Source organism: Xenopus laevis, chromosome 2L (assembly GCF_017654675.1).
Source record: "Xenopus laevis strain J_2021 chromosome 2L, Xenopus_laevis_v10.1, whole genome shotgun sequence".
Taxonomy (NCBI): Eukaryota; Metazoa; Chordata; class Amphibia; order Anura; family Pipidae; genus Xenopus; species Xenopus laevis.
The window spans coordinates 9,508,472-9,527,081 of record NC_054373.1 but is presented as its reverse complement, the minus strand read 5'-3'; the positions used below and the strand labels follow the sequence as shown (position 1 = coordinate 9,527,081).

Here is an 18,610-nt window from a genome sequence, read left to right as displayed (position 1 = left end):
TTCCTTAAATCTACTAGAAAATAATGTAAACATAGGCATAAACAATAGGCTGGTTCTTCTTCCAATAAAGATTAATTATATCTTACTTGGGATCAAGTACAAGATACTGGTTTATTATTAAAGAGAAAAAGGTAATATTTTTGAAAATTTGGATTATTTGTATAAAATGGAGTCTATGGGAGACGACCTTTTCGGTAATTCGGAACATTCCGGATAATGGGTTTCTGGATAATGAATCCCATACCTGTATAATATAATAATATATCTAAACTCTTTGGCCCCTTACTGATGGTCACACAGATTGGTCAGCTAGAACTAAAAAGTATCAAATAATAGTTCTGTAACTGGTCAAATTAATAACATTTCTCTGGTGCAGCCCATGTATCACGAATAAAGTGAGAAAATACAACTCCACACAATGATGATGATAATATCGTGTTGTTGATAAAGTCATTGAGTTGTCCCTCGGTCCACCAAATTTCCAGCAGCCTCTGAGCTTTGGTCTGGGAGAGTGGAAATGCAAGTCCTAATGGGGTACTATCATCTCTTCAAATAAAATACACAAATATCCAAGAAGAATGTCCAACTGAACATTTATTTAAGGACAAGATGTAAAAGTGAGGGTTTTTGCTTTGAGCTTCTCATAAATATCATTATTAAAATGACTTGATCCAGAAGATCAAAAACATTTGGCACTAAACAGAACATGGAAATGGTTTTCAAGCAATTGTAGTGATATTAAGTATATCTTTGTGTAACCCTGATTCAGAACCACATTATACAAGGTCAACACAGTGGAACATTTATATCGTATTTTGAGTCTTGAGCCACATGCTTTAAATCTGCTAACATTTAGCACAGTCTTAAAAAAATTGAAATCAAGATCCATTCTAAATGTTTTCATTTGTATGAGCAGAACAAAGTTTTCTAGGACCCCACATCATGCAAAATCTCACAAGGGTACAAATATGATGCAAAAAGTAGAGGCACACTGAATAAATCAATTCTAATTAGAAACTCTCCTGGGTTTAATGATTTTCAGTCTCATGAATGGAGTGCAATAATCACGTCCATTGATGTCTGATGTAAGATATATTAAATCAGGATCAGGATCTGTATATTGGAGCAGTGGGATGCAGATTTAGTTGAGGGATGTTTTACAGTATGTTTCAGCAAACAGTTGCCAATTTTTTCGAGATTTATTATACCTCAATAGCTGCAAAAAGCCAGGATCCAAAAATCCACCATCTCAGACCTGTCAAGGTCCTGTATAAGTCAATGGCAGAGGTCCCTATCACAAATGGAAGGAATCCATCCATCCATCTGTTTCGTGAATTTTAGGGGAAATTGGGACAAATTTGCCCATCACTACCCAAGTCCTTGAATGTGGTGACCTGGCTTGGAAGTGACAATACGACAGGAACGAGGAAAACAGGTACCGGCACACAGGTGCGATTCAAGTAGGGGACTTAACCCTTACGTGTTTATTAAGTCGACACAACGTTTCGGGGGCAACTCCCCCTTCGTCAGGTGAATCACCTGACGAAGGGGGAGTTGCCCCCGAAACGTTGTGTCGACTTAATAAACACGTAAGGGTTAAGTCCCCTACTTGAATCGCACCTGTGTGCCGGTACCTGTTTTCCTCGTTCCTGTCGTATTGCGGAAGTGCCGACTTCCTAGGGTCCGAGCACCGGGTCTATTACTTCATAGGGCTCGGGTGTGCACGTGAGTGTGTTTGCATTGGAAGTGACAATAAACAGTTAAACAAAGGATTAAGTGCCATAACTATAGAGGAAGCAGACCCCCCAGTCGCAGGAGGGCCCAGGGAACAGTGTCTGCTTCCTCTATAGCTAACAACTTCCCCAGCAGCTCTCTTACCTGCAGCTGGGGTATTGGAACGCAAGTCAGCATGGAGCTGAGAAGTAGGCAGGATGGGGCGGGGAGTGGGTGGAGGCAGGGTGGGGAGTAGGTGGGGTCTGGTTGTGGAGTGGGTGGAGGCAGGAAGTGGGCTGGAGGATGGGGATCAGAGTGCACTGTTTTGCAGGGGGGCCCAGCACACTCTAGTTACGCCACTGGAAGGATTCATTATTGGCATTGCACACCGCAGAGAATTAAAACTTAACAGCAAATATACCACAGGTATTAAATATGTCAATATTAGGCAAATTAATTCTAGAAATATATTAGACTACAAAGGATAAAACCTACTCAGTTTCTTTACTATGCCAGCCCAGAGCTTGTTACTGCTATACGGTAAAAGTGAAAAGACAACCCTTATCCCTGCAGATCATCACCCTTTGTTGGTTCCTTGTGTGTGTTTAGCCGATATGAGATGGAAGGCAACACAGAGAGGCATGGTGAAGACAGTAATGACCAGGAAGGGGTGATTGTTTAAAATAAATCTATGCACAGAATCAAGTAGGTTGAGGATCAGTAGTATGGCTTCACTTTCCACTATGATATTACAGTACTAGATGTTCACTGTGCTCAAAAACCCCACTTGCCACATGGAGTCTTGCCCTGGACTTTTCAGATTCAGAATGTGCAAACTTACATTATCTATACATATCGTTATCATATTACCTGTATTTACATTGTATAATAACTAATTGTGTATTTAATTCAGAGTGGACAACCTGCTCTTAAAAATATACAGGTTGACCATCTCTGATTGAAATACTTCTCCTCAATTTGGGGGCCCTGGAAGTCCATTATACTACAGATAAGATTATTATTATTAAAATTGAGGTAGATGGGGAAGCAAAGCCCACATAAAATCATATTTTAAGGCTGAAATAAAAATTCCCATATCTACCAGTCGATCACGTCGATCTACTACTCACCTTCAAGGTTTGACTTGTAAGCTACTTGCCTCTACATAGTTCTTTAACTGGGGCTTTAAGGACAAATAAAGGTAGAATCCCTGTGGGGCACAAAGTTGTTTGGCACCCAAGCCCCCACACCCCCGTTATTCTAGTCTCTACTTTAGACCTTGCATTGATGCTCCTCTTCTTCCAAAAATGCACTGACCTAGGATATTTTTCTTCTCAGTGCTGCACCGACAAGCTCTTCTGTGCAACCCTGGGCCAGCCCTTAAGTGGTACAGAAATTATTTGCAAGTGTAGGTGGTAGGGAAGAATGCTGGAAGAGTATTGTAGCACTGAGAAGAAACGGACCCCAGGCCAATGCATTTTTAAAAGAAAAAGATACAGATACAGGGCTTGAAGTATATGTTGCACCCTCGGTTATACTATCTTCTTTTTCCTTTAGATGAGGTGTCTGGACAGGGTAGAGTAGAAACCCAGAACGTGGGTAGAATGATGCTTTAAATTGTTGGTTGCATAGTTTTGTTTTATGTGGGAGGCGATACAGCAGCCACACGTGCAGTAACAAGATGATAGACCAAAGGGCTCTTTTACTTTTACAAAGTGCAAATAAAAGCTTTATTCTCTTTTATTTGCCCAAAATATAATATTCTTTCCCAGAATTCCAGTGCAATCAAGGTAAACATTTTTTGGGATATAATTAAGGTGCGAGTTGAGCCAGTAATTGCACTGGAGGTCACAGAAAGGCAGTAGATGCAATGTAGGTGGTACAAGGTCAGTGACCTGCATCTTCTGCACCAAGTAGGTACATCGGCCAGTTTGGTTCACAACGCTCGTACAGATGAATGGAAATCCGGGCATTGCATTTACATTGTTTGTCCATTTATACCCCTATCATTTTAAAATTAGTCCTTTCATCGTTATGTGAGGCTTAAATGGATGGTTCACCTTTAGGTTAACTTTTAGTACTTTATAGAATGGCCAGTTCAATGCAACTTTTCAATTGGCCTTCATGTTTTGTTTTTTATAGTTTTTTAATTATTTGCCTTCTTCTTCTGACTCTTTATAGCTTTCAAATGGGGGGTCACTGACCCTCATCTAAAAACAAATGTTCTGTAAGGCTACAGATTTATTGTATTTGCTACTTTTTCTTTGTCAGGCCCTTTTATTTCTTCAGGTCCTTTTCTATTCATATTCCAGACTCTTATTCAAATCAATGCAAGGTTGTTAGGGTCAATTGCAAACTGGAGAGCTGCTGAATAAAAAGCTAAATAACTAAAAAAAAAAAAAAATGAAAACCAATGGCAGATTGTCTCAGAATATCACTTTCTACATCATACTGATAGTTAATTTAAAGGTGAACAACCCCTTTAAGAAAAGAAAGATAAAAAAAATAAAACCAGACATGAACAATATTTACAATTATTTACAAGTGAACGATTAAAAAAAATAAAGTAGCAGTGCTTTCCCTGAGAAATCGCAAGACTGCTTGAACAGCCATAACATCACCAAGAGATATCAAAATACTTGAATACGTTGAGGGTGAACGTGTGTTGGCAGCAATGTACAATTGTAATATAGACTATCATTGCACAGGAGCACAAGAGTGACATTGCTGATGAGTGATCAGCTGCAGATCTTCCTCATGAATGAAAAGAAAAAACACAGAAAAAGGGAACACTATTTAAAAAATACAATAAGTTCTTCTTCTGATGTCCTCTACTGGGAAAAGCATTAAAAAATAATAAAACTAAGGTCAATACATATAAAGTCTTTTCTTTTTTTCCACCGTTCTGAGGTTCTTCTTTATCCGTAGGTCTGCAAAAAAAAAAAGAGCAGAACATGTTACAGGGGTCCCCAACTTTTTCTACCCGTGAGCCACACTTAAATGTAAAATAAATTGGAAAGCAACATAATCACGGCAGAAGTTCCTAGGGGTGTGAAATATGGAATGTTATTGGCAATTGGTAGCCCCTATGTGGACTTGCGGCCTACAAGATTCTCTGTGGCAGTGCACCTGGTTTTTGTACAACCAAAACTTGCCTTCAAGCCAGAAATTCAAAAATAAGCAGCTGCTTTGAGGCCACTGGGAGCAACTTCCAAGGGGTTGGAGAGCAACATGTTGCTCGCAAGCCACTGGTTGGGGCTCACTGCTTAGAGCAAGAACAGTAGTAGTCGATGGACTTCGAAGGGCACAACTTTGACCCCATTTCTTAGCCCATAGAATAAGATGTCACTTTGCCAACCTGCATGATCAGAGTCTGGTGGTATTTGATTCAAAGGGGCAAATTCACTAAGATGCGAAGCGCCGAACGCTAGCGTTAATTCACTAGCGTTTGGCATTTTCGCTACTGCGCAAATTCACTAACGAACGCTGGCGTAGTTTCGCTAGTGTTACTTTGCAACCTTACGCCAGGCGAAGTTTCGCTAGCGACGAAACTACGCAAATTCACTAACTTGCGCAGTGTACTGAACGCTACCTTTTACGCTAGACTTCCTTCGCCACCTCAGACCTGGCGAAGCGCAATAGAGTAGATAGGGATTGTTTAAAAAAAAGTCAATTTTTTTTCTAAGTCCCAAAAAAACACTGGCGTGTTTTCTACATGATGGCTGATAGGCTGAAAAAGATCGAAAAATTTTTGGGGCTCCCCTTCCTCCCCCCTACATTTCCTGACTCATGGCAACTTACCTAGACAGTGGGCACATGTGTAGGGCAAAATAAAAATTTTATTTGCAGATTTGAAGGTTTTCTAGGCATTTGTAGTGCAGATACGTGTTCCTCCATTGAAATTTGAATTTCGCGCCGGATGCAAATTAGCCTTCGCTAGCGTAACTTCGCTTTATATTGCGAATCAACGCTAGCGCAACTTCGCAACCTTACGCTACCCCTGTGCGCAACTTTGCATCTTAGTGAATTTGCCCCAAAGAACCAATTGTAATTTTGCCAAGTTATTGGCTAGAATTAGCAGAATTTGGATTATGTGTGTTTGGATTCCGTTTTTGGTTATCTTTTGGCTGTACCCACCATGCCTAGTCATGAAGGTGGCTTTTTGAGGAAGTGGTTTATCCACGAAACGCGTCAAAGCTATTGAGCTTATTACGCTCTGTCTTCACATTTTAATGGTTTTCAAATAAATGGATGTTTTAAATTTGCTGGTGCTCCGTGTTTGCAAGAATTTGTTGGAGGCTGTACACATCGGGAGCGTTTCTCACGTAGCAGCACAGCGGATATACATCAACGGGTCTGTGAGTGCTCCCCTGTTCTCTTTCGTTTTGTCTCACTAGTCATGAAGGTGAAATGTTCAACATGGTATCATTGATACATTCCCTATTTAGCAATAAGGTTTTATGTTTGTGTTTCTTTTATTTTTATTGTAATCTTTCAAGGATTATGAACACATAAAGTTACATACACTCTACTGTGATATCAAAAAAATATCTTGTACTGTACATTTATTCAACTTATTTGTTGATACATAGTTCTACACATTATGTAGAACAATTTCATTTTAATTTATTTTCCTAAAGAGTCACTAAGCTAAGGGGCTGAGTTTATCAATCACATAGGACTTTACCTCTCTATGATTAGATTCCAATGAAGCCTATAGACAATAAGGTCTATGGGCTGTGATCTTGACACCAAAAGAAATCTCAAACAACTCCCTGACCAATATTTAGCCAAAAATTGGCCATATACCGATGGGGCTGGTTTGATTTTCCCCTGCAATTGAGAACCACATTGGCTAGTTGATGCGGTCCTCGTCCCATCAGTGCCTATTCCCTTTACTGTAATCTGATCATTTGGCCCTAGGGCTGAATGAACGGATTAGCACATTAATGCCCTGCCTTTGGTGGGCATATCGGGGAAAGATCCTCTCGTTTGGCAACCTTAACAAATGAGAAGCTCTTATAGTCTATGGCCACCTTAAATGTTACCCAACTCACCTGCTAATTGTTATAAGGCTGTTTAAGCAGATAAGCTGATGTCATCAGGTTTTAATGTACCCCCTACAAAAATTTAAAATCAATATAACCCTATTTATAAAAAGGGTTTGCTTTCCATTCTATGATCAAGATGTAGTAATTTTACCTGCATCTGTAGGAATATCCATGGCAGAAACTCTGTAATGTTCCCGTACACTCCAGGCTTGTTCACATTGGCGCAACCAGTTCCCCAGCTTGTGTCACCAACGAGCCACCAGAGGGAGTTTGTTTTGGTGACCAAGGGACCTCCGCTGTCCCCCTGTATATATAAGAAGCATCAGCCAATTAAGCAGCCACTCGTAACTGCAAGTGTGCCTTATTTATAGCAGACACTGGGTACAAACCTTGCCTCAAGTTCTTTATTGGTATGTTGTTTAATTGAAATTATATAGAGATTTAAGAGTGAGGGAACCTTTTAGACCACTACTAGAAAACTATAATAACCAATGAGATGGTAGCATTTGGTGTAATGTCTGAAATACAACCATCTAATTGGTTACTAGTCCTGGAACAAGTGTGTTCCTAATATTAAATTACCCCTCAGACTTTAAGCAACTCAGACATTTTTCAGCATTTATTGCACAAGGTAATTCTCCTTTTCTATTGTATATTACCTGGCAGCTGTCAGTGCCTCCTCTGAGGTAGCCTGCACATATCATATTGGAAGTGATGGCTCCATTGTACACAGCGGGTCTGTTGCATGTGTTGGAGTCAATCAAGGGAACCATAGCCGCATTCAGAACAGAGCTTGATGAGCCTGTAGAGGGAAAGTAGAGGAATTAGATAGCAAATGTTGAAGAGTTGCCAGAAGTGTAGAAAATATGGCTGGATAAATGAGTTACATTTAATATGTAGGTTCTAGACCCTCTGAAGTGGGGGTCTCCAACCTTTTTTACCCATGAGCCTTATTTAATTTTAAAAAGAGTTGGGGAGTAACTCAAGCATGACAAAAAGTCCATGGGGTGCCAAATAAGGGCTGCTATTGGCCATTTGGTAAACCCCTATGTGGACTGGGAGCATATACAGGTTTATTTGGGCAGTACACCTGGTTTTTATGCAACAAAAACTTGCCTCCAAGCCTGCAATTCAAAAATAAGCAATTTCTTTGAGGCCACTAGGAGCAACATCCAAGGGGTTATTGAGCAACATGTGGCCCAGGTCTACTTACACCCAGGGTATAACAGTTTCCATCATCTTATCCTTATTTCCACTTTGGGCCTATATACAGTTAAAACCTACACCACTTGGCATTAGCTAAATCCAATTGTGGGCCCAGAGTTTCAGGCTTTCTGGTAAGCTTTATCCAACACTGAGCCCCTCCTACTCTGTGTTAGTTACACCCTGATGCAAAGCCCATGGACATGATTATAATAGGCACACACTACTTTTAAATACCCATTGTCAGGAGAGCCCGATGTTGCTCCCGTCTCCGGGAGCATCAAAGATGGCGGCGCCCATGACCCATACTGTCACGATGACGTCACACGGCCAGCACGAAAATTGAAAATAAAAAGACTTCCAGGTCACTGGTTCAATGCCCGATTATAGGAATTGCTACTTTGATTCCTGGGTGTTCCTAAATTGTCTGATTGCCTTATTGGCTCTTGCCTGAACCTGTTTCCACGATCCTTTTCTGCCTGCCTTTGAACTATTGCCTGGAAATTGATTACGATTGATTACAATTACTTCTGATCCTTTTTTGTTACTTTGAACTTGGACTTTATCCAGAAGCTTCCTCCTTGGTCCGGACTTCTCCTCTAGGAGCCGATAGGACCCATAGACCAATCATATAAAGCAACAAAATAGCAACACTGGGAGAAGTTAGCAGGTTCTGCAATTTTTTCTCACATCTTTTTTAATAGTATTCAAAATTGTCCCCAGTCCTATTATTGCAAGCAATATTCTTCTTATCTTTAACTACCCAGAAAATCCTCCTAAAGTGAAACCATGTTATTAAGTAAGTGTTCTAAAAAATATCCTGATATGTATTCTAATGATTGCCTTGTCCTCTTGGCATTGGGTTTGTGTAACGTTCATAGTTAAGGGCCAATGTCTTTGGTTCAGCTAATTATGGTGTAATGAAGAGGGACGATGTTGTAGGACAAATAAATTATATGATTATACAAACTCAGCTGTTAAATGGGGAGACATTCCATTCATGATTTGTTAGTCGGGATTAAACGTAAAAATTCTGAGACCACCGAAGGGCAAACACACATAGGGGCAAATTCACTAAACGGCGAAGCGCCTAACGCTAGCGTGAGTTTGCCAGCGTTGCGCATTTTCGTTAATTCACTGATTCACTAACGGACGCTGGCGTAAATTCGCTAGTGTTACTTCGCACCCTTACGCCTGCCGAATTTGCTGCGTAACTACGCAAATTCACTGACGCGCGAATTTGTCTGAACGCTACCAGACTTCCTTCGCCACCTCAGACCAGGCGAAGTGCAATAGAGTAGATAGGGATTGCTTCAAAAAGTTAAACATTTTTCTAAGTCCCAAAAAACGCTGGCGTTTTTTTCTTTATTATGGGTGATAGGCTGAAAAAGATCGAAAAAATTTTTTGGGGCTCCCCTCCTTCCCCCCTACATTTCCTAACTCATGGCACCTTAACTATACAGTGGGCACATGTGTAGGGCAAAATAAAAATTTTATTTGATGTTTTGAAGGTTTCCCAGGTGCTGCTACGAATACTTTCATTATAAATTCAATTTGGCGCCGTATGCAAATTAAGCATCGCTAGCGTAGTAGGCGAATTAACGCTAGCGCAACTTCCCAACCTTACGCAAATACGCCTGGCGAAGTGCGGTGAAGCACGGCGAAGCGGACGCCGGCGCAACTACGAATCTTAGTGAATGTCCCACATAGACTTTTTGTAATTAAATGTTCATGTACATGTATATGTGCTACAACAAAATAGCAAGCGATTTATTCCATTAGCTGAACATATTGGATAAGATTTTTTGGATAACCCTTGGATACCCCTTAGTAAAGGCAAATAAGCATTCTATCCCATGTTATGCCCACTGAGCAGGTGAGGGTCACCAAATGAACTGGCTACTGCAACCAGGCAATGGGCAAGTAACCCTTACTCAAATAAATAAATCAAAATCAATTAAGGGTCAAGATATCTAGTTTTAATCTCACCTCCTTCATAGGTGGATCCCCATCCAGATGTCCAACAGGACTGTCCAGACGCCCAAGGCATCCCTGCATTTGGAAGGCACACGGGTTGGACTGTAGCTGTAAAAGAACACAAATGAATGTAAAATGCAATACAAACATTTTTCTAAAGACATTTGAGAAATTGTTATATAGTATGTGATGGAATGGACAAAAGTAAGGCTGTTTAAAGCAAAATTTCCCCCAAAAAATAAATGTATAGGATAAGGCAGTCAATGATGTACAAAAACATCCAACATTCAGACTCATTCAGAGATTTTTTGTATTGTATTATTGTTATTATTTATTTTTCTCCTCAGGCCCTTTCTGATTCAGTGATGAAACCTCTGCCTGATCACTAGGGTCAGTGACCCCAGCAACCTTGACATTTAATTGCATCCCTAACTGGAGACCTGCAGAGCCAAAAGTGAATTTAAAAAAATCCAAAAAGAATGTGGCTCCTAAAGAAGAGTGGCCACTTGGTATCACATGTTGACAGTTGGGCCCAGGGAACACCAGGTGCATTGAGCAAGGAAGCAGAGTTCTCAGCCTTTAAATGCCAGTTGGGGAGTATTGTGCCTTGGGAATATGCTGGAAATGTCATATGCAGCAACTTGGGAATTGTTATTCATTGACCTCTGGCTGACATCACCACTGTCTGCCTTTGACATCAACTTTCCTATGTATAACCCACAGCAACCAATCTGACATTTGCTTTCGACAACAGTAAATGACACTTTGTAAGGAAGTAGATAAACAATACAAACATAACTACCTGCAAATACTAACTAAAAGAGTTGCCTATTCACTTTATGTCATCTCCAGCTTGTACTGCCCCGCTGCACACACCCAGAACCACCAGCAACCTATTGAGAATCTAAGTTAATTTTTAAAAAGTTGTAGCATATTAATGTGGCCACTCCCACTGTTGGTACATACATATAAGGGGTACTATCTGTTGCCGCAGCAGCCAAGAAGAGACAATCTTCAGGGAACCCATTATGGGTTAACCACAACCACTGCTTAGTTCCCTTGATGTATAAATATGGGTGACTCCCGGAAAACTCTAGGAGGGTTGACCGGCTTGCTTTTTGCACTGTATGATTCCTTGACTAATACACCACTCTCATTCTATACACACCACCTTGCCTTCTTACACACTACCCACATCCCAAAGTTCTGACACAGTTCTGGTTGTGCTACCGTACATCCCCTTACTGGACAGAGCGCACTTACGGGACAATATTATGGAACTTCTCAACCTCATGAGGGCAATGTCATTGTTCTTTGTATTTGTATCATAGTTCTGGTGCCCAATCACGGATTTCACAGAATATCGTATCCCGGCAGTGCTTCTGTAGAGGGATCCAACATAAACCGTCCATGAGTACGGAGATGAATAAATTCTAAATGAAAAGGAGAAGACAACAGAATGTTAGAAGGTGTATGTATAAAAAAACATGTGAAGAACAGATGTTAATGTAGGGATACCATGGGTCCCATGAAGGGTCACACACTGGGGGTTCTGGAAGAATGTACAGCTCTAGGGGCAACAATGTGCCATGAACTATAGCACTTCTGCCTCTTTGTGGTTTCTTAGAGGATAGAGATGTGCCAATGTGCAGACAGTACATATGATGATGGCACAGCAGGTATAATATGCAACATGCTGAGGTGCAAGGGAACCATGTATGACCTGGCTTGGTTTACTAGGGAGTATTGCAGCTTGTGTGCTGTTCCTTATTAACCCAAGGAAAGTTCACCATGTGATACCATCTTGCTGCCTCTTTATAAGCACCTAACTCTTCATTTTGTAACAGGCACAAAGATTTGCACCAGGTTGTAACAGCGGCAATTAATCTGGTGCCTCATGGATGAAGCATGGTAAATTGCTCATCTTTTTTTAAAAAAAACTCTGCTCCACTTTATACTTTTATAGGAAAATTCTGCCTGTATTTGTAGTTATAAATACCCATAGTTTCATTTTGCAGGACTTTTGGGAGAGGTAGGTCATGAATAAGTATTGACTGTAAATTACATTAACCAAACAGAACAAACACTTATTAAGTACTGTATAGATCATTGCATGGCTTTGTTGAGCCCAATGCAGAGTCACATACGGGTGGATGAGCCACATTGTATGTTTATTTATTTTGTGTATGATAGTAATGCGGATAGTATCCACACACGCACACAGGTACTTACCCCTCCACGCAGTGTGCAGCTGTGAGTATATAGTTGGAGGTAATTATGGAGCCACCACAGACGTGTCTCTCATTGAACTGAAGACTCACTTGCCACGGCCAGTCTCCCAGTGATGCCTGGGAACCTCCCACTATCCTGTTCCCCACATTCTTTGTGGAGGAACCACATTCTACATTGGAACAAATAAATGTAACTGTTACAAGGGGCATAAAGAGTATAGACCGAAAATGCACATGCAATCCTTTCACTAGGTCTAGTAACCCATAGCAACCAATCAAATGTTTGCTTTCAGGAGACCAGTAAATGCTCTGTGCTGTTTGCTTGGTGTTAGTTGTTAGATCGAATTTTATTGCATGCTAGTTACCCCACATGGCAACAGCATGTCGCCCTACGCGTTTCGACCTATAGAGGTCTTCATCAGGGGCACAAAAATAAAAAAAGGCCTTTTTTTATTTTTGTGCCCCTGATGAAGACCTCTATAGGTCGAAACGCGTAGGGCGACATGCTGTTGCCATGTGGGGTATCTAGCATCGTTTTCATTTAATTATAGAGTGTGCTTTCCTCTTTTTTGATTTTCATGCATGATTTTTTGGAAACTACAGATGGGTAGTGTCCTGGAGGTTTAGCACCGCGCTTATGTTTACTTTTGTTAGTTTTTGATTTTCTATTGGCAAGTGTGCGCCTTCTACCTCTATGTTTAGTTGTTAGACCAACCAATAGATGCAACATTAAGGGGAATAGTGCCACTGAAATATTTGTGCAATGACTCATGATGTTGCGGCTTGTCGACACAAGTGATGTCATTACACATTACATATGCATCATCACTGGAAGTGACATCACTGAGCATGAACACAAGCTCCTCTGAGGTCCCTGAATGCTTCCTGTGTATGCACACATTGAATGCAAAGGGAAATCCTGGGGAATGGTGCAGGCCGGGAGGGATAGGGAAAAAAGTAGGAGAGTTGACATGTCTGTCTCTAAAGAACTTGGTTTAATGAAAATGTCTTAATGAAGTTTGCTGAACCTGTGTATCTTACCTATACAGCGTAAGGTAACCACTCCAGATGTGCAGAAGGAGCTTAAAAAGGTAAAGAAAGCTAATTAATCAATTGTAAGTTGTTAAAGGGTCTGTAAACCCCAAAAAAAGGTTGTATAATGAAAGAAAATGTCATTGTAAGCAACTTTCCTTTATTTGTAAATATATATATATATTGAAAGCAGTGTAGGTCTATCCCATTCTGTCAAATGAAAAAATGGCAAGCACTCACAGATTCCACAACCAGGCTTGTAAAAGAACTGAGAACCTTATTAGGCCACAAGTAAATTAACACATAGCCTCATGCGTTTTGTGTCAATAGGCACTTAATCCTAGGCTGTATGATTAAGTGCCTATTGGAATGAAATGTGCAAGGCTATGTGCCTGCCATTCTCTCCTTTGGTTGTATACCTCCACCTCCACCACGAGCTGTAGGTTTTGGGGGGTGAGCATCCATGCCCCACATATTACTGGTGAGACAATAACCTTTTTAGGTTTTTACATTGGGGCCTTTTCTTTAAGTGCACTATCCCATTCTGTCCCCTTCACTGTTTTTTATTGAAACAATGTAGTACGGGTCAGCTACTTAATAAGCCTGCAAAAAAAAAACCTGCAAGGCCTTGCATAAATGGAGGCTTGGCAAGAGGAAAAGCCAATTTAATTTTTCCTACTTTGCTTCAATAGTGAGAAGCAGCAGTGCAGATAGGGTCACATTTAAGGCAAATAACTTTACACCATACAAAATGTTTAATTTGCCTACAATGACTAGTTACTTGGAATTGCAATATCAGTATTCGGCGCAGTCATAGACTTAGATAGAACTTCTGATGTTCACTGATGTTTCACAAAAATGCAAGGAGGGAACCTCCTTTCTATTCCTGTAGCTATTCTACATGTGCCTCCCTGTATGCCAGACCAGGCAAATAGCTCTTCATCTTTTCCTGCAGTTCCACAAAGATAGGTTCCATAAGTATAACGAAGTCTGAAATTCAATGCATTAACTGTCCACTAGGTGGCAGGGCCTTTAAGTTTTATTTGCATTTCTTTATCTGTAGAAATCTACTGCCACTAGTTCTGTTTATGGTATCTACACAGCCAAAAAAAAAAAACTATATTTAAAATAAGAAATAATTCTGCCCCAGAGATATAATATGTTAAGTTAATTAATAATATTTATGTGTATTTTGTACATTTGGATTTTTAATAGGAATCCACTAGCCTTGAAAAATGATAGATGATCACCTTAATAAATTAATCTCTTACTTACAATGTTGTATATTGCTGCCACCCTGCCTATAAAGGCCGACAGATAAGAAAGGGCCAGAAATCGAAATATATATATATATATATATATATATATATATATATATATATATATATATATATATATATATATATATATATATATATATATATATATTATATGTACAGTATATGAATGCAATGCTTCTGTATGAGAGGTAGACTTGCAGGCTTGTCATTGCAGAACAGATACAGGTTACTTGAAAGAGAAAGTGGAATTCCATACCTCCTGTAAACTCTACTCTGTAGCTTTCCATCAACCACACTGGTATTGAGCTTGAGATATCCCTCAGCGGCATATGTGGCACTCACAGATCCAGTTTTAACATAACTGAAGGGGAAAAGCAGAGAATTAGGCATTGTGCCCCACATTAGATGACTATAAAGAAGAACATAATTTAATTGGAGATGTTGGATTCTCAGCTCGGGATCTAATAATAAAAATAATAAACTCTAGATTAGAGAGACACAGAGAGGAAGCTAGAATCAGTAACAAAAACAACCATTCGGTTATATCATTTCTATTTTGGTTTTGGTTGATCACAAAAATTACATTCATAAGACTCTACTTTGACCCAAAAAGGAAAAGAAAATCGTCTGACCTCCAAAGCAAAAAACAGAAATGAGTAATGAAAGCAGTACATTTTAATTTTATGATTTGCTACAGATAAGCTTTCTTGAAGCAATCTACTATATCTAAAAACCAAAAAATTGTGGCGAATGGCTGGACACCAAAAGACAGTAGGTGACCTTTCATTAGCCACTAAGTAACCTAGTTCAGGAAGTGGTAACACCGAAAAAAGTAACAAAGTGTAATTAAAACGTAACTTTTACTATTGTAATTCTAAAAGACACGCTCACTGAGACACACACCCACTAGCCAACCAATCCGTCGGCAGTGCTGGACCGTTTCCATAAAAATGACATGCAGTTTAAAACAAATTGAGCATAAGGTGTGACGGTGGGGTCTCAAAGAGACTTCATTAATTGTTGTGGAATTGAATTAAACCCCTCCATATACCTGGAGGCCACAACCCGCCCGCTCCCTCCCTTCCAAGCAGATACCCCCGTGCAAGACCTGCCTATCTACGTTGGGACTGCGTGGGAGCTAAGCACTCCACTGTCCACCTATGCCCGCCCTACGCGTTTCGCCGATACCTTCGGCTTCGTCAGGGGCATAAGTAATGAGCGCGTCTTTCCGCACAGTTTAAATAGCCAGTTGGGAATTACCGGGTACTTGAGATCTCGCGATGCTGCGGCCGTGACTTCCGCATTGGTCACATGACATTGTGGTTGTCATGGCAACAATACACAGTCTGGAATAGCCGAATGCTTGAGATCACGCGATGCTGCGGCGGTGATCTCCGCATTTGACATATGACATCGCGGTTGTCATGACTACAATACACAGAAACGCAGCGCATTTTGCCTATGTTATATGCTCCAGGATCCAGTCCCCCATAGTTGGAAGCCATCCTTCTATTTAGACATGGGCTAGATGCTGGTGATTGATAAAAGTTCAAATGCACCTAATACTGTTTGTACTACCGTTTTTAATTTGTGGTGCCTTTTTTCCACACATATTATCCCATATTCCAGCTATTCAGGAGAGTTTCAACACTAAAAAGGGGGGGGGGTTGATTTTTGGGCAGTATTCTAAATAGAATATGTTAAGAAGGAACGGACTTTCATCCTTAAATTTAACCCTGAACAGTAGGGTATTCTTTTATCCTTCGGAGGAAAATCTCATTGACGTAGGAGATTAGATGTATTGGAAAAGTACACACATGGGGGCCATATTACGGGAACCAATGAAGTGCTTAGAGGAATGGACTGAAGGTAAAGCCTTCATCTAGACCATTCGGAGCTTTGCTGTTTAGCCAATAGATCCATTTGGCTTCACACTCCAATAATTTTCTATCTATATCACCCACCCGAGAAGTGGGTTGGAAGTGTTCAACCCCAAAAAATGTCATGACCCCTGTGTTTCCATTATGAACTTCATTAACGTGGGTAGCAACCGTTGTGTTGCGACTGTTTTTTACATCTCCCACATGTTCGAGAATCCGTCTTCTGAATTCCCTCTTGGTTTTCCCCACATAGGTTTTCCCACAGACACATTTCGTAACGTATATGACCCCCACTGTTTTGCAGTTAATAAACTGTGCTATCTTAAAATTAGCAATATCCAGCCTCCCTGTAATACAGGTAGCCTTTTGTATGAATGCACATGCCATACAGGAACCACATTTATAACACCCCTTGGTTTTATTAGTTAGCCATGTGGTGTTCATGGGAGTTTTATAGTGGCTGTGTGTCAGTTGATCTCCAATATTCCTACTTCTCCTGAAAGTTCTCAGTGGTCTGTTTCCGATTATTTGTTTTAGATCTCTGTCTTGTTCCAAGATATGCCAATATTTAGAAAGTATTCGGGTGATTTCTTTGTGTTCGCTACTGAAATCTCCTATCAATCTGATTTGTTTGTTTTCTTTTTGTTTAATGGGAGACAATTGTTTTTGAGGGACTAGGAGTGAATTCTTGTCCTTGGCCAATGCTATTTGATAAGCTTTTTTCAGCGAATTATGGCTGTAGCCTCTTTCCCTGAATCTTTCATATAGTTTTTTGGACTCCACTTTGAAATCTTCCAAGGTGTTACACAGTCTTCTTACTCTTAAGTATTGGCCAGTTGGGATTCCTCTAATGGTACTTCGGGGATGCGGACTGTTAGCGTGTAATAGACTATTAGTGGAGGTCTGTTTTCTATACACCGTTGTTTTAAGTTCATTTTCAGGTCCCCGATAGATTCTTATATCTAAGAAGTTGATAGTATCTTTGTTTATCTCAGAGGTTACCCTCAAATTAATTGTGTTAGTATTGAGTTTGTCAACAAATTCTTTGAAGCTTTCTTGGGTACCTGACCAGATTACCACTACATCGTCAATGTAGCGTAACCACAAAGAAATATTTTGTGTATATTCTATCAAATCTTCATTAAAGACAAAGTTTCGCTCCCACCATCCCAAATATAAGTTGGCATATGAGGGAGCACAGCTACTGCCCATTGCTGTGCCCCTCTATTGGTGGTAAGATTTATTATTAAAAGTGAAGTAATTGTGCTTTAGTACATACTCTAATAGTTCTACCACAAATGCATTATGGTCGTTATATTGTCGACCCCTCTGTTTTAAGGTTTCCTCTACTGCTGTTATGCCAACCTCATGTAGAATGCTTGTATATAGTGATTCAATGTCCAAGCATGCTAGCCATTGGTTGTCACCGAGATTGATCCCATAAACCCCTTATGGAGGAGTTTAATTCAATTCCACAACAATTAATGAAGTCTCTTTGAGACCCCACCGTCACACCTTATGCTCAATTTGTTTTAAACTACATGTCATTTTTATGGAAACGGTCCAGCACTGCCGACGGATTGGTTGGCTAGTGGGTGTGTGTCTCAGTGAGCGTGTCTTTTAGAATTACAATAGTAAAAGTTACATTTTAATTACACTTTGTTACTTTTTTCGGTGTTACCACTTCCTGAACTAGGTTACTTAGTGGCAAATGAAAGGTCACCTACTGTCTTTTGGTGTCCAGCCATTCGCCACAATTTTTTGATTTTGATTTTGATTACACTTGTGTGTTTAAAGCTTGCAGTGGAGTGGAACACATATACTGAATTGAGCTCAATTATTTTCTTGTTTATGAATCTACTATATCTGCCATCACAATTTTGGCAAAAATTCTACAAATTTACTAATAGAAATAAAATGCAATGGTCTTGTATCCTTGTCCGCCTTTTACATATTTATGACTGTAGATTTGTACCGGAATTAAAAAAAATTCAAACCTACAGGTTCAGTCATTGAAGCCCCCCCCCCATTTTTATCACAATAAACTTTTCTATCTCAAATGTTGCAAGTCAGCCGAATTCAGTCAAATGAGGTTAAACAAATGTAATTAAATTTTTTACACCATTTCACTCAGGGAAAATAATCCCTGGAAGTTTTATTGTTCATCGTCACTGGTGATTAAAAAAAAGATCTTTGATGAATCTGTCCTGCATGTTTTATGTTTGTAATTTTCTGGCAGCAAA

At 40.0% G+C, this 18,610-nt stretch overlaps 1 protein-coding gene across 1 annotated transcript in view; it reads right to left on the bottom strand.

Annotated features, from left to right (window-relative positions):
- Window positions 1–4,236: 4,236 nt before the first annotated feature.
- tmprss2.1.L (transmembrane serine protease 2 gene 1 L homeolog) overlaps window positions 4,237–18,610 on the bottom strand; it is a 38,332-nt gene continuing 23,958 nt past the window's right edge. Inside the window, exons 7-14 of the mRNA XM_018245884.2 lie at window positions 14,744–14,848; window positions 13,217–13,257; window positions 12,177–12,345; window positions 11,208–11,377; window positions 9,957–10,052; window positions 7,424–7,566; window positions 6,916–7,068; window positions 4,237–4,643 (exon numbers count right to left, since the gene is read on the bottom strand). Coding sequence (XP_018101373.1) covers window positions 4,632–4,643; window positions 6,916–7,068; window positions 7,424–7,566; window positions 9,957–10,052; window positions 11,208–11,377; window positions 12,177–12,345; window positions 13,217–13,257; window positions 14,744–14,848 — 889 coding nt within the window. The 3' untranslated portion in view covers window positions 4,237–4,631. The remainder of the gene's footprint in view (window positions 4,644–6,915; window positions 7,069–7,423; window positions 7,567–9,956; window positions 10,053–11,207; window positions 11,378–12,176; window positions 12,346–13,216; window positions 13,258–14,743; window positions 14,849–18,610) is intronic.